The sequence below is a fragment of the Cricetulus griseus genome (genome assembly GCF_003668045.3).
Source record: "Cricetulus griseus strain 17A/GY chromosome 1 unlocalized genomic scaffold, alternate assembly CriGri-PICRH-1.0 chr1_0, whole genome shotgun sequence".
Taxonomy (NCBI): domain Eukaryota; kingdom Metazoa; phylum Chordata; class Mammalia; order Rodentia; family Cricetidae; genus Cricetulus; species Cricetulus griseus.
The window spans coordinates 92,432,428-92,446,377 of NW_023276806.1; the positions used below are offsets into that span (position 1 = coordinate 92,432,428).

At 41.7% G+C, this 13,950-nt stretch overlaps 1 protein-coding gene across 1 annotated transcript in view; it reads right to left on the reverse strand.

Moving 5' to 3' along the window:
- The window catches only part of Med12l (mediator complex subunit 12L), a 320,970-nt gene that overhangs the window by 228,825 nt on the left and 78,195 nt on the right, over nt 1–13,950 (reverse strand). Inside the window, exons 11-12 of the mRNA XM_027391634.2 lie at nt 8,962–9,093; nt 5,640–5,766 (exon numbers count right to left, since the gene is read on the reverse strand). Of these exons, the coding sequence (XP_027247435.2) occupies nt 5,640–5,766; nt 8,962–9,093 (259 nt within the window). The remainder of the gene's footprint in view (nt 1–5,639; nt 5,767–8,961; nt 9,094–13,950) is intronic.

Consider the following 13,950-nt stretch of genomic DNA (forward strand, 5'->3'; position numbering starts at 1 on the left):
GATCAGCTCTTTTTATGCCAATTTAACACAGCAAGAACAGCAACCAGAAACAAAGGAGCCTCCAAACGATCCAGTTGTATCTGCCCTGTCTGCAAGATGTGCTGGGGTATCAGTGGTGCAGAACTTTGTGGGAGTGGCCAACAACTGGTCCAACTTAAGGCCCATGTCACAAGAGGGAGCCCATGCCTGGCACTTCCTGGTTGGCCAGGAACCAAAGGTTGGACAGCCTAGAGACCCAGGAAAGGAATAAACATGACCGCCGCCCGCCCCCCCAAATCAACGACATTATTCCTAATGATATTCTACTATACTCATAGATCAAAGCCTAACCCAATTGTCAACAGAGAGTCATCATCGAGCAACTGATGGGAGTAGATGCAGAGACACACAGCCAAGCACTAGGTGGAGCCAGGGGAACCCATAAAAGAGGGGGTGGAAGGACTGTAGGAGCCAGAGGGCTTGAGGACACCATGAGACCACAGCCCACAAAATCAACTAAGGATGGCTCACAGGGGCTCACAGAGACTGGAACAGCAATCACAGACTCTGTGTGGGTCTGAGCTAGGTCCTCTGCACATACTTTATGGTTGTGTAGCTTTATGCTCTTGTGCAGGAACTCCTGATAGTGGGAGTGGTGGGAATCTCTGACTCTTAGGACCCTTTCCTCCTACTGGGTTTGAGTCATCCAGCCTTGATATTAGGGTTCCTACCAACTCTTATAATTTGTTATGTCATGTCCAGTTAATATCCCTTAAAGGTCTGTTTGTTTTGGGGTTTTTTGTTTGTTTGTTTGTTTGTTTGTTTTTAAGGAAAAGGAGGAGGAATGGATCTTGGGTAGAGGGGAGATGTAGAAAGGGAATAGGAGGAGTCGGGGGAGTGGAAACTGAGGTTGGGATGGAATGTATGAGAGAATAAAAAATTAATTAAAATTCAGCTGTAAGGCATTTTCTTAATTAGTGATCAACAGGGGAGGTCCCAGCCCATTGTGGGTGGTGCCATCCCTGGGCTGGTGGTCCTGGGTTCTATAAGAAAGCAGGCTGAGTAAGCCATGAAGAGAAAGCCAGTAAGCAGCACCCCTCCATAGCCTCTGCATCAGCTCCTACCTCTAGGTTCCTGTCCTACTTGAGTTGCTGTCCTGACTTCCTTTAGTGATGAACTACAACATGGAAGTGTAAGTTAAATAAACCCTTTCCTCCCAAATCTGCTTTCTGGGCATGGTGTTTTGTTACCAATATTAGAAACCCTAAGAAAATTTGGTTCCAGGAGTGGAGGGTATTGCTATGACAGACCTGATCATGTTTAGGGGAAGATTATGGAAGAACTTAGGAACTTTGGGCTAGAAAAATGTTAGCAGTGTTGAAAGCTCAGTAGTATGCTCTTTCAGAGCTTGGAAGATAATAATGCTGAGAGAAATGGAAAAAATGGAGGCCTAGGAAGTTTCAGAGGAAAATTTAAAGACTCTATCAGGGACATTTGCTATTTTAAATCAAGATTCTGTCATTCTGGTTAGCTGGGGCTGAAGAATCAGCTGTGATTAACAAGATGCCAGAACTACTAAAGTGAAACCCCCCCTCCATTACTGGGACACTCAATGCTGGTTGGCTAAGGCTGAGAAATTAGCAGTGATTAAGAACAGACCAGCAAGCTGGGCGTTGGTGGCGAACGCCTTTAATCCCAGCACTCGGGAGGCAGAGGCAGGCGGATCTCTGTGAGTTCGAGGCCAGCCTGGTCTCCAAAGCAAGGGGCCAGGATAGGCTCCAAAGCTACACAGAGAAACTCTGTCTCTGGAAAAAAAAAAAAAAAAAAGAACAGACCAGCATTGCTGGGGTGAAACAGTCTCAGAAGTGTTTCCTGGGAGGACACAGAGGCTGTGTTCCAGAGGCGGCCAAGGTTAAACCTTGCAACGCCAGCTGAAATAGGTAGTGTGGTAGTGTTAAGAGCTACCCAGATAGTACTGGTTTTGAGGGCATGAAGAGGTCAGGGAGAGCAGCTGAAACCTGGCAATGTGAGAGGTGAGGCCAGGCCAGGTCATTTGTGAAGGTGCAGCCTTAGTGGTAGTTGAAGGCCCAGGACTGAAGGAGTCATGCAGAGAAGTTGTGGCTTGGCACTATGGAGACCCTATGAGAGGCTATTAGTGAAAGTACAGCCCCGTTGCAAAAAGGAACTCCAGGATTTTGGAGATTCCAGTACCATGGGATGACTACCAAACATAGCAGCAGCAGTGGAATAGAGCCAGCCAGAGCCTTGAAGACAAGCTGTGTGTGCTGCAGAGGGCTGAGCCAGAGAGGTGACCCAGGCCCTTTGGAGGAGTCCAGAAGATCATGTGTGGATCCCAGACCCTGGGCAATTACAGTTTGGTTTTGCTTTGATTTGGTTGTGGACTGTGTTCTGAGTTTTTCCTCTTGGAGGAAGGAAGTATTTGATTTATCTTTTTATTTTTACTGAGCCCACAGTTGAGAGAATTTGAATTTTAAAAGACTGGATTTTAAAAGAGATTGGCTATTTTAAAGGGACTGAAATTTTAATGTGTTCGAATTTGTGAAGACTGTGGAGCTTTTAAGGTAAGATCTTGGGAATGAATAAGAAAGAAAAGATTGTAAGTTAATAGTGATGTTTGTGTGTCAAGCTAACAAAGGGTCAGTTTACTATTTGGTTTTATGTAAACTTGACACAAGCTAGAGTCATCAGAGGGGAAGAAGCCTCAATTGAGACAATGCCTCTATATAAGATCAACTGGGTTCTTCCATAAGAAAGCAGGCTGAGCAAGCCATGGGGAGCAAGCCAATAAGCAGTACCCTTCCATGGCCTCTTCATCAGTTCCTGTCTCCAAGATCCTCCCCTCCTTGAGTTCCTGTCCTGACTTCCTTTGGTGATGAACAGCAATGTGGAAGTATAAACTAAATAAACCCTTTCCTCCCCAACTTACTTTTTGGTCATGGTATTTTGTTACAAGAGAAACCCTAACTAAGACAATAAGTGTAACCAGAGTTCATTATTTACATATATAAAGGTGTCAAAGAAAAATTAGTAAGTTCTATTTTAAAAGTTTTATTCAAACGTTTGCTGAGGCACTAACATTTGTAAAGCACTGATAGGCAGATTAGTTTCTTTTTAGGAGTGTGTGCATGTTCCCCAAGTTTATTTGTATGCTGTTATCCTCAGAGGTGAGAAGAAGGGTAGGGTGCCCTGGAGCGGAGTTGCAGATGGCTGCCAGCTCCCTTTAAAGCATGCTGGGAACTGAGCCTGGATCCTCTGTAGAGCAGGAAGTGCCTTGTCTCTAGGCCTGATAGACAGACTTTTATTGCACAGTTATACCCGAAAATATGGATCCTGTTTGTTAAACACAATTTCAAGTTTAACGATAGTGGTTCCTGAAAAATAAATGACCCTGTACTTCATAATGCAAGTCAAAGCATGGCTGGACTGTTTTCTCTTTTACCACTAAAACAATTTGTGACTCTCTTTAAATATAGTAAGAGGACTTGGAGTATGTATGTGTACTATTTCAAATAAGACTTAACAGTTTTAAATGCTAAGGAGGCAGGGTGGGGTTGGGGAGTCCTATTATGGCTGGTCTTGACTATAAACTAATTGAGGTTTAACATCATTAGGTAAAAAATGCTCTGAGCCTGTCTGTGAGGGAATTTCCAGATTGTGATAAAGTGGGAAGCCCCTAATGTAGGTAGCCCCTAATGTGGGTAGCACCATTGCATTTGGCTAAGACCTTGGACTGAATAAAAAGAAAATGAGCTAACCACCATCAAGCTTTGCCCTCTGCCTCCTGAGTGTGGGTGAAGGATGCCCAGACACCTCAAGCATCTGGAGCCAAGAGTTCCCCACCATGATGGACTATGCCCTCAAGTGAAAATAACCCTTTCCTTAAGCTGCTTTTGTCAGGCATCTCCTCACAACAATGACAACAGTAACAGACGCTGTCTCACTGTAAAGAAAAGGATGGGATCAAAGGGCAGGCACAGGCCAGTAGGCAGCTCAACAATCTTTTTTTTCTTCAAGCCATAAGCCATCAGTATAGCTCATATTATGATATTCAGTATTGTAACCACATTCTAAAAAGCTTAATATCATACCTTTTGGATAAGCTTAGACAAATGTACAACTAAAGCTGCAAAGCTAAATTCCTGGCACCATCATTTTTATAAACACCAGCCAAAAATAAATAAATAAATAAACTCATTCAAAAGCTGATGTGCTCTGCTCCCTGAACATGCTACCTAAGTGTCCCCTCACACACTCAGTGACAAGCAGCCTCTTCTCAGGGAAACTGAACAGGTCTCTCAGACAGAAAATGTGACCCAGAAGAGGCAAAGGATAGAAGACATCCTCCCCAAAGACAACTGCAGTGGGTGGAGGCAGCAAATTCGGAACTGTGGACCCAAGGTAATTTATAGCTGCCAACTCCTGCTGCTGGCTTTCTTCTATCAGGGGTATCTTCTACTGTCTCCTCTTCCTGTTTCCGACATTCAAACCATCTGGATGACTCCAATACTTGCTTTGCTCAAGACCAGACCTGTGGTTGGAGACCCCTTTGGGAGGGGTCACATATCAGACATCCTGCATATCGGATATTTACATTACTATTTATAACAGGAGCAAAATTACAGTTATGAAGTAGCAACAAAATAATCTTATGGTTGTGGGTCACCACATGAACTGTACAGTAAAGGGTTGCAGCATTAAGAACCACTGCCCAAGGCCATAAGGCCTCCAGATAATTTAAGGAAAGCCTTGCCTTGTCCTAAAGATCAGTAAAACCAAGGTCCCTCCTTAAGAGCCATAATACTGTGTATTTAGTTTGCTATTTTATCTCTTTTCCACAAACTTCTCCCTTCCCTCCTATACCTATCACTTCTCACTCTGCCACTTTTGTGTTCTTCTCTATCTTCTTTAAGATTTCTGCTATGTGGTGTTCTCATGTGGAAATCTCAGAATAATTATGGGCAAGCTAACACTATTCACCCAATAACTTTTCAAGACCTTTCCATTCATAATACTCCTAATAGGTGGCTGTTAATTCCACAAACTCTCAACTTCCCAACAACAAGGTAGGTGATGGAAACATCCCAAGGAGACTGGCGAAGCCATGGCCATACCCATCATCAGCCAGCTCCTTGTAAGCTGTAAGTTTATAAAATACTGCTGATTTATTTTCCTCCTTTCTTAAATGTAAGAGAAAACCAGATTAGAAAGCCGCTCCAAAAGAAAAATATTATCATCATAGTGCATGGTTAAGTATCACAGCACCCGAATTCCTCTGTTTTGTAAGAGACTCAGGGAAAATAAAAGAAGAAAGAGAGAGAGAGAGAGAGAGAGAGAGAGAGAGAGAGAGAGAGAGAGAGAGAGAGAGAGAGAAACAAACTAGTGCACCAAATATGAGAGTATGAGGACACTTAACTTTTACATTTTAAAGTTTTTTGATACTTCATTGATTTTAAAATGACTAAACTGACCCAATGGAAAAAAAATTACATTTTCTTAGTAAAACAGATTATATTCCATGCCAAGAACTTTAGATAAGATGCAATAAGAGAAGGCTTGGCTGATAAAGAGGGGAGGAGGGGAGGGAGGAAGGGAGGGAGGGGAAATCCCTCATCTAAAAGCAAAATGCCTTCTTTACTTACACAGTGATGGTGCCTGTGTATCTAAAAATCTTAGCAAAACATTCTGGAAAACAGGCAAACTAGATCCAGCAAGGGAGGCTGAAGAGATTGACTCTTTCTCGTCCAGTACTTCTGAGTCGCCACATCTCTACAGGTTAAAAACAAGCACAGTGGGTCAGAGCAAGGGTGCAGTAATAAGAGGTAATGATTTGCCAGCTCCTATAAACATCTGAACTCTCAGACAATGGAGTAACTGATATTTCAGCACCATCTGAAGACCACGTGTCACACAGAGTATCATTTCTAATAGAGGGAACCTCTCCACAACAGCTCAGCTGATTCAGAGCATACCCCAGAGAACATGACCTATGTAAACTGTTTTTCTGCTCTGTACTGCACAGTAAACTTTTCACTATTAACATTACCCCACTGAAATATAAGACAGTACAATTTAAATCTCCCTTACTCCCATGCAAAACTGCTGGAAACAGCTTAGGTTCGTGTCTAATCATGTTTTTTTTTCCCCTCTGGCATCTCTGGCACACGGTTCTGACTCTGATTACTTTGTGTTGTGTTTACGTTAGGAAGATGCGTGCAGAATGTGTGTTAGGAGCTGTCAACTGAAGAAGCAAGCAATTCTTCCAAAAACATTCTTTTGCTTATTTATCACACTTCAACACAAGCATTTCCTATGACCTCTGGGACTCTCCGAAGCTTGTGAAACACATCTAGAAAAGTTATTGTCATTGCTCTTTACTACAATTTACTAAGTAGGAGATTAAACTGTTTAGAAGTAACCAGAATCATCATTTCTATTCTTTTTGACATTTCTTTGACCTTTCCTATTTTGATGCTTTAGTCTGTAAATTGGATTATTAAGAATATTATATTAAAATACTAGTTATTCAAATATTCTCTATTTTCAAAGGTCAAATGTTAATGATGCCAATAATAATAGGAAAAATTATATTAGCCATCTCTAAGAAATATGTGTTTAGACACAGGTTTGGTTTACTTCGACTTTGAAACTGCTGTGAACCTCTTCGGCATGCTATACATGTACACACACGTGCGTGCATTATAAAATACAGAGAGGGGCTGGAGAGATGGCTTGGCACTTAAGAGCACTGCCTGCTCTTCCAAAGGTCCTGAGTTCAATTCCCAGCAACTACATGGTGGCTCAGAGATCGGCTGCCCTCTTCTGGCCTGCAGGCATACATGAAAGCAGAATACTTCATAATGTTATAATGAATAATGAATAAATAAATCTTTAAATAAATAAAAATAAAATACATAGAGAAGAGTAAACTGGTATAGAAAAGAAGAAACAACCTCGAAAGAGCCACAAATAAGTGAGAAATGAGTCTTAAGTTGGTGAGGTCTAGTTAGTCACTATAGCTACCATAGGACAGTCTGTTTATAATACGTGGAAGAAAGGCTTTTCCTGTTTATACTCTGTACAAAAGTCATTTGCTCACAGCTGAACAGTATCTTCAAGTCCCAATTTCAGCAACATGCTCTCTTGTTTTTGATGAGCATAGCCCTAGCAATAGGAGAGAAGACATCTGAGAAAATGCTCTTCCTATTTCATTTCCCATAGCTTCACAGGAAGCAACTAGCAGCCCTATGGAGAGCCAGGTGGATGTTCATCCATTCACACCACAATTTGAGAGGCATAACACAGAACCCTGACCAAGACGGACAAGGTCACTGTTGTCAAACTCACCTTCTGACAGGGGAGAGCACATCATCTACTTAGTGATGTGGGTAAGAGCAGCAAGGCACGGGTATGATCACATGGTGATGGCAGAGTTTCCATCACCTAGGAGATGACATGTAACCTAAGGATGCCCCACAGGAAGATGCTTAATGAAATAGGAGTGCTCTGAAGACAGACCGTAGGCATGAAAATGTTCAGGAGCAGAATTTGCTGCCCAGATGGGACAGTCTGAGCAAAGGCCCCAAAATAAAAGTAATTGTATCCAGTACAGGGACAGACAGCCAAGTTCAGGGTGAGAACTGTAGCCCAGAGGACAGTGGGTACCAGATGTTATAGGAAAGATGGGAAGGGCAAGCAATGAGAAGCTCTGTGGTTCTTAGAAATCTCTGACTACCTTAGGGAAGGGAGAACTATGATCTGACCCATTTACACTTCTAAAAGTCTACTCTGAGATCTGTGTAAAGGAGGGGGGAGAACAAAGGGGAAGCACACAGAATGGGAGGCCAGAGCCAGCAAGGTTAGGCAGGCCAAGGGTCTCCCAGATCATACACATTCCCTGTGGCCACTGGGCTAACATTTACATTAAGAATGTTCACTCAACCTGGCTGTGGAGGAGGGCACAACTTCAACCCCAGCACTGGGAGGCAGAGGAGGGTATAACTCTGAAGTTGAGGCCAGACTGGTCTACAGAGCAAATTCAAAGACAGCCAGGGCTACACAGAGAAAACCTGTCTAGAAAAACAAAACAAAGAGGGAGGGAGGGAGAGGAGGGAGAGGAGGGAGAGGAGGGAGAGGAGGGAGAGGAGGGAGAGGAGGGAGAGGAGGGAGAGGAGGGAGAGGAGGGAGAGGAGGGAGAGGAGGAGGGAGGAGAGGAGGAGGGGAGGGAGGGAGGGAGGGAGGGGGAGGGAGGGAGGGAGGGAGGGAGGGAGGGAGTTCACTTAGAAAATTCCCCTTAAAAGCTGGGCGGTGGTGACACACGCCTTTAGTCCCAGCAGAGGCAGAGGCAGGTGAATCTCTGTGAGTTTGAGACCAGCTTGGTCTACAAGAGCTAGTTCCAGAACAGCCTTCAAAGCCACAGAGAAACCCTGTCTCGAAAAAAAAAAAATCAGAAAATTCCCCTTATTAGTAGCTAATGCTGACAAATGTTGGCTATGGTTTTCATTTTAGGTGTCTGGGGTTTTAAGGATTCTATATAGAAATAAATCATATTCTCAAAAATAATTCAAATTGATGATCTCAAAAATCCTGTCTATAGAAAATATTTCCAAGTCTGCTAGCACATGATGTAGCTTCAAAAATGTCATTAAGTTGGTTTAGATTGTATACAATTTACATGTGTTTATTTGTATTTTATGAATCTCAGTGTCACAAAACTGGGTTCCTTTGTTCTGGTCAGATACTAAAATTTAAATTTAACAGATACAGTTCTTAATTATTCTGGAACACAAATTATTGGTAGTGTCTACTTAGATCCTATTATACGTCTTGAGAAGATGACATATCCCTCCTACTCCTTTCTCAAGACAAAGAAAGCTGATATAATACAGATAAGAGAGAAGCTACCTTCTGCAGCACAGTACTTTAAATTACATCATGCATAAGTAGAGAGAAAACTGGACCTACCTCTGCCTCAATCTCTGCTTGTCTTTTCTCCAAGAGTTTTGCCACAGCCATGGCCCGGTGCTTGCCAGATCTTTTGCAGCTCACAGCCCATTCACATAACAATGTCACCACAGCTTCATCATTGGGGGCAACCTAATGACCCAAGAGAAACATACCAACCATATCACAATGATGTAAGCAACGGACTACTTAAACCTTAAAGCTCTGTTCCCAAGTTTTACTAGCAGATGCTTTCAAATCATTTTAACTTAAATAGGAGAGGAAAACCTCAGAAAGGAAGGAAGGAAGGAAGGAAGGAAGGAAGGAAGGAAGGAAGGAAGGAAGGAAGGAAGGAAGGAAGGAAGAAATCACTCAAAATTCACCTGAATGTGTCAACAACTCCAAGAGTGCCAGAGTTTCCTTAAAGAAGCCTTGACACTCTAGTACTGAGTTTCAAACCCACAAAGGGAAACAACCACTGGACTCCGAGAGCAGCTGTTACAAAGTCCACACTTAACTCCACTGTTAGGTGGTCAGAATGTCGACTATGATTCCTTTGTCAGGCAATCCTATTGGGCTTTGTTATCAAATGGCCAGTGAGAAATTAGGAGAGACAAATGAGGGGGAGGCTGGAATATTGATGATGCATGCTTCATCTCACCATAAACAACCACGAAGAGGGAAAGCCAAGCATCCAAACAACTAAAAACTTCAAGCCGACCTGGTTAGCAAAGTTCCCTGGCTATATGCAGATGAGTATCAGTCCAGGGATAGACTCCAGCTACTAAGGATGAGAGGGCTTCAGGGACCTAAGGGACATGAAACATAGCTGGTGGAGTGGAGGAGTGACAGAAGAAAGACTGGGCTTCTATGTCATGCCTTTGCATATCTATGCCACCACAGCAACCTTCTGGCTACAAGACTGTAGCATTTCTCATGAGCATAAGCATTATGCCAGAAAATGTAGAGGATCACAGTATTAGCACTTAAATACAATGCTGGACACTCTTAACACGTTAGAATTCATGAGCTCAAGTATGGTTTTGATATGGCTATGGGTGCAATCCCAGGAAGCGTAATCATACACATAAACTAAGGCTTGTGGACCCTCATATGTATGAGGATTCCAGAATAAAAAAATGAATGCAGAGCTGCCAATTCTAGCAATCCATTGAAATCCTAAAAATCAATTTGCTCTGATACTCCATTTGGGAAATCTTATTTCCCTTTCCTAGCAGGTATCAGTTGCAAATGCTTCTTGGTTAGAGGTAGGATTCTGGGTCTACTGTGGTGATATATTGTTTATGATCTAATAAAGTCACTGAAGATCAGAATGTAAAACCAGCCACACTAGTCAGACGCAGAAGCTGAGCAGTGGTGGCACACAATTTTAATCCCAGGACTCAGGAGCCAGAGGCAGGTGGATCTCTGTGAGTTCAAGACCACTCAGGGTTACACAACAGTGAATCAGTCTAAAAGAGAAACAGAGCTCACACTTTTAATCCCAGCACTAAAGAGGTATATAAGGAAGAAGCAAAGGGTTTCATGTGGGCATTCAGTCTCTAGCCATGCTGAGGATTCATGGAGCCAGGATCACCCTTTTAGTCTGAGGTAGAGGTAAGAGCTAATGGCTGGCCAGCTTTGCTTCTCTGGTTTTCAGCTTGAACCCCAATATGTCCCTGAGCTGTTATTATTCGTGTTACAGTCCACTTCCCTTGTCAGTGCTGGGGTTTTGTCTGGCTTGAACCTGTGCAGATCTTGTGTGCGCTGTTACTATCTCTATGAGTTTCTACATGCACCCCATTACACCTGGAAGACACTGTTTCTCCAAAGTCATCCACCACTTCAGGCTCTTACAATCTTTTCTCTTCTTCCACATAGATCCCTGAGACTTAAGATGAGGGCTCTGATGAAGACATTCCATTTAGGACAGATTGGTCAAAGTCTCTCCTCTCTGCACAGTATGCAGTTGTGGGTCTCTGTGTTATTTCCCATCTACCACTGGGAGCATCTCTGATTGGATGGAACATTCATCTACTGCAACAGTGATATGTGACTGGAAGTCATTTTATTGCTTTGTTCATTTAGCAAAATAATGAAGTAGGTTTTCCCCTAGGTCACTCAGTGTCAGGCAGCTACACTCCAGGGAAAGCTGTATGTCCAGGCATAGCTGCCTAACATAAAACAAACTCCATGTTTTGAGGACTTATTTTTTTTTGGGGGGGGTCTTTTAATTTTGTGTTGTTTAGGGTATTTTATTTTGTGTTGTCTGTTTTGAGGTTTTGGTCCTACTGATTTTATTGTTTGTTTTGATTTTCATTTCTTAGGGGTTTCACTTTGGATTTGGTAGGTTTTTTTTCTGTTTCTTTTGAGAGAGAGCACACAGGCAAACCTGAAGTTGGGTAGGTAGGGAGATGAAGAGGATCTGATAAATGGATGGGAGAGGGGAAAACAAGATCAAAATATATTGTACGGAAGCATTTTTAAAATTTAAAAAAAAAATGCACTAAGACTTTTATCTGATGTTTTTAAATTTCTCTACATACACGCTGATATTATTTTGGCAGACACCTTAAAGGGAGTTCTAGGTCTCCTAATTTAAAATAAGGAATGGGCTGGCTCAGTGGCCGGTTGTTGTTCTTGCAGAGCACCTGGATTCAATTTCCAGCATCCCCATGGTATTTCACAACCATTCATAATTACAGTTCCATGAGATCCAACCCCCTCTCCTGACCTCAGCATCCATGTGGTGCATAGACATACATGCTGGCAAAACATCCATACACATAAAATGAAATAAATAAATCTTTTAAATTTTAAAAAATAAAACAAGGGAAATAACTCAAGTAAAATTAATTTTGATCATGACATTTAAATTTTAGAAGACAATTGTGAAGATTTTTCTGGCTGAAATCAATGTAATGCAAAATTAGGGGGAGTGAAGGTCAAGTCAATTCAAGAAGCACCAAGTTTGGATTCAAATTATGAAAGAAATTAAACAGCTGCACTAATAGAAAATTGATAGCAGCATTTTTAATCCAATCAGTAATGTGCATTATATTCACATCTTTATGTATTTCCTTTACTTCTTCAAGATCAGATAAACACTTTCTTGTTATAAAATCCAAGTATTTCACTGCTTGGCAGTCTCAGGCCTGGCAATTCAATTTCCTTTATCTGTTATCCTTACTATATATGATTTTACATCTAACTGAGATATGCTACAGTACATAGGTCACCCTGTGTATGTTCAGTAACTAGGTGAGATGTTCAGTATATTCTCAACTAGGTGAGAAACATTCAGCTCTACTGAATGAACTACAACAGGAGAGTCACAAAACTACATTCCCTTTTCAGCAAACAGCAGCTTTACAGCCACCATCTCTGGGGAATGTATCTATTAACAAATGTAGGTGTGGAGAATATTCCCCATATGCTCACATGTCTGAATTCATGGTCCCCAGTTAGTAGAACTGTTTGGGAAGGATTAAGGGTTGTGGCCTTACTCATGTCACTGATGGAAACTTTAAGGTTCCATTAGCCTATGCCATTCCTAATTACCTCTCTCTCTCTCTCTCTCTCTCTCTCTCTCTCTCTCTCTCTCTCTCTCTCTCTCTCTCTCTCTCTCTCTCTCTCTCTCTCTCTCTCTCTCTCTCTCTCTCTCTCTCTCTCTGCATTATGGTTGTGTCTCAAGATGTTAGCTCTCAGGAAATGCTCCAATACCAAGTTTATCTTCCTGATGCCTCACTCTTCACCATAATGGTCATGAACTGAAACTGTAGGCCCCAATTGATAAACTTTTCTGTAAGTTGCCTTGGTTGTGGTGTCTTGTTACAGCAATAGACAAGCAGCTAAGCCAGTTGACAACACTGAAGCACAGTGAACAATGTACACAAACAACATACAAAAGACTTGTAAGACAGGGAGAAGCCTAGTCCCAGTGCCTAGAGTGTGCATACATGAGGGTTGCAGAATATCACAGAATATAATTCTAATTTTTCATCCTCCATTTTGTAATAGTTAACTATCAATATACACATAAATGCCTACAAAATCACCCAAAGACAACAATCAAAGTTAACAATAGTTATTGCTGGTATTATACTGAGATAGAAATAGTGTCTGTGTGCTACAGCATATTCTTGTCCTCAATAATAATTCCGTAATTTTAATAATTAAGCTGAAGCCCAAAGTTTAACTTATTAAATGTCTAAAAGCTACTAGGTTATACAACTGACTATCAAACCCTGGTCATGTGATTCCCAGAGTTAACTACTGAGCCGGCAGGCAGGAGACTATGGCCATAGGACAAAGTTATGGACTGAAAGAAATTTAAGATAGATAATGCATCCATGTACACTGTATGTAGCGATCATAAGAGATAATTTCTACAATGGGAACATACAAAATCCAAATCTCATAAAGGTCCTTCCTGTTAATGTGGCCTGGTGAATGTGGAGCACACTCCTAATGGTAAAATTCCTACTATTTCAGGAACACACAATTATCTTTTATGATACCACCATTTCCAGAATGAGCACACCACAATCATGAAGTCTTCCAACATAAGATGAATTTAACAGCTCTCAATGAAGCATCAAAGTAGGCATTGGGTAGTGTTCATTAGCTTCAGAGACTATATCAAAGTGAACTAGGGATCTTCCTTGTTTTCACCAATAAAGGAAACAAAATGTCAACTAAATCAGATGCTGACTTCCTGGAGAAATCAGAAGACATCTGGTGGGTTGGTTTGCCATTTTAGAACAGTTAGAAATACTACCTAGATTATAAAATGATATCATTAAAGGGAACAGAGAAATAAAAGTCAGTAACTCACTACTGTAAGCAACAAGTAACAAGAGGGACCTGGGGTCAGATACAGAAGAAAGTTCTCAATAGTTCTTTAACTAAAAGGACCTGCTTGTGAATGAAATCAACCACTTAATACCCCAAGATGGTCACACTTGAAAATATTATTTGGAGAGCAGCACCAATAAACCATACGGACTG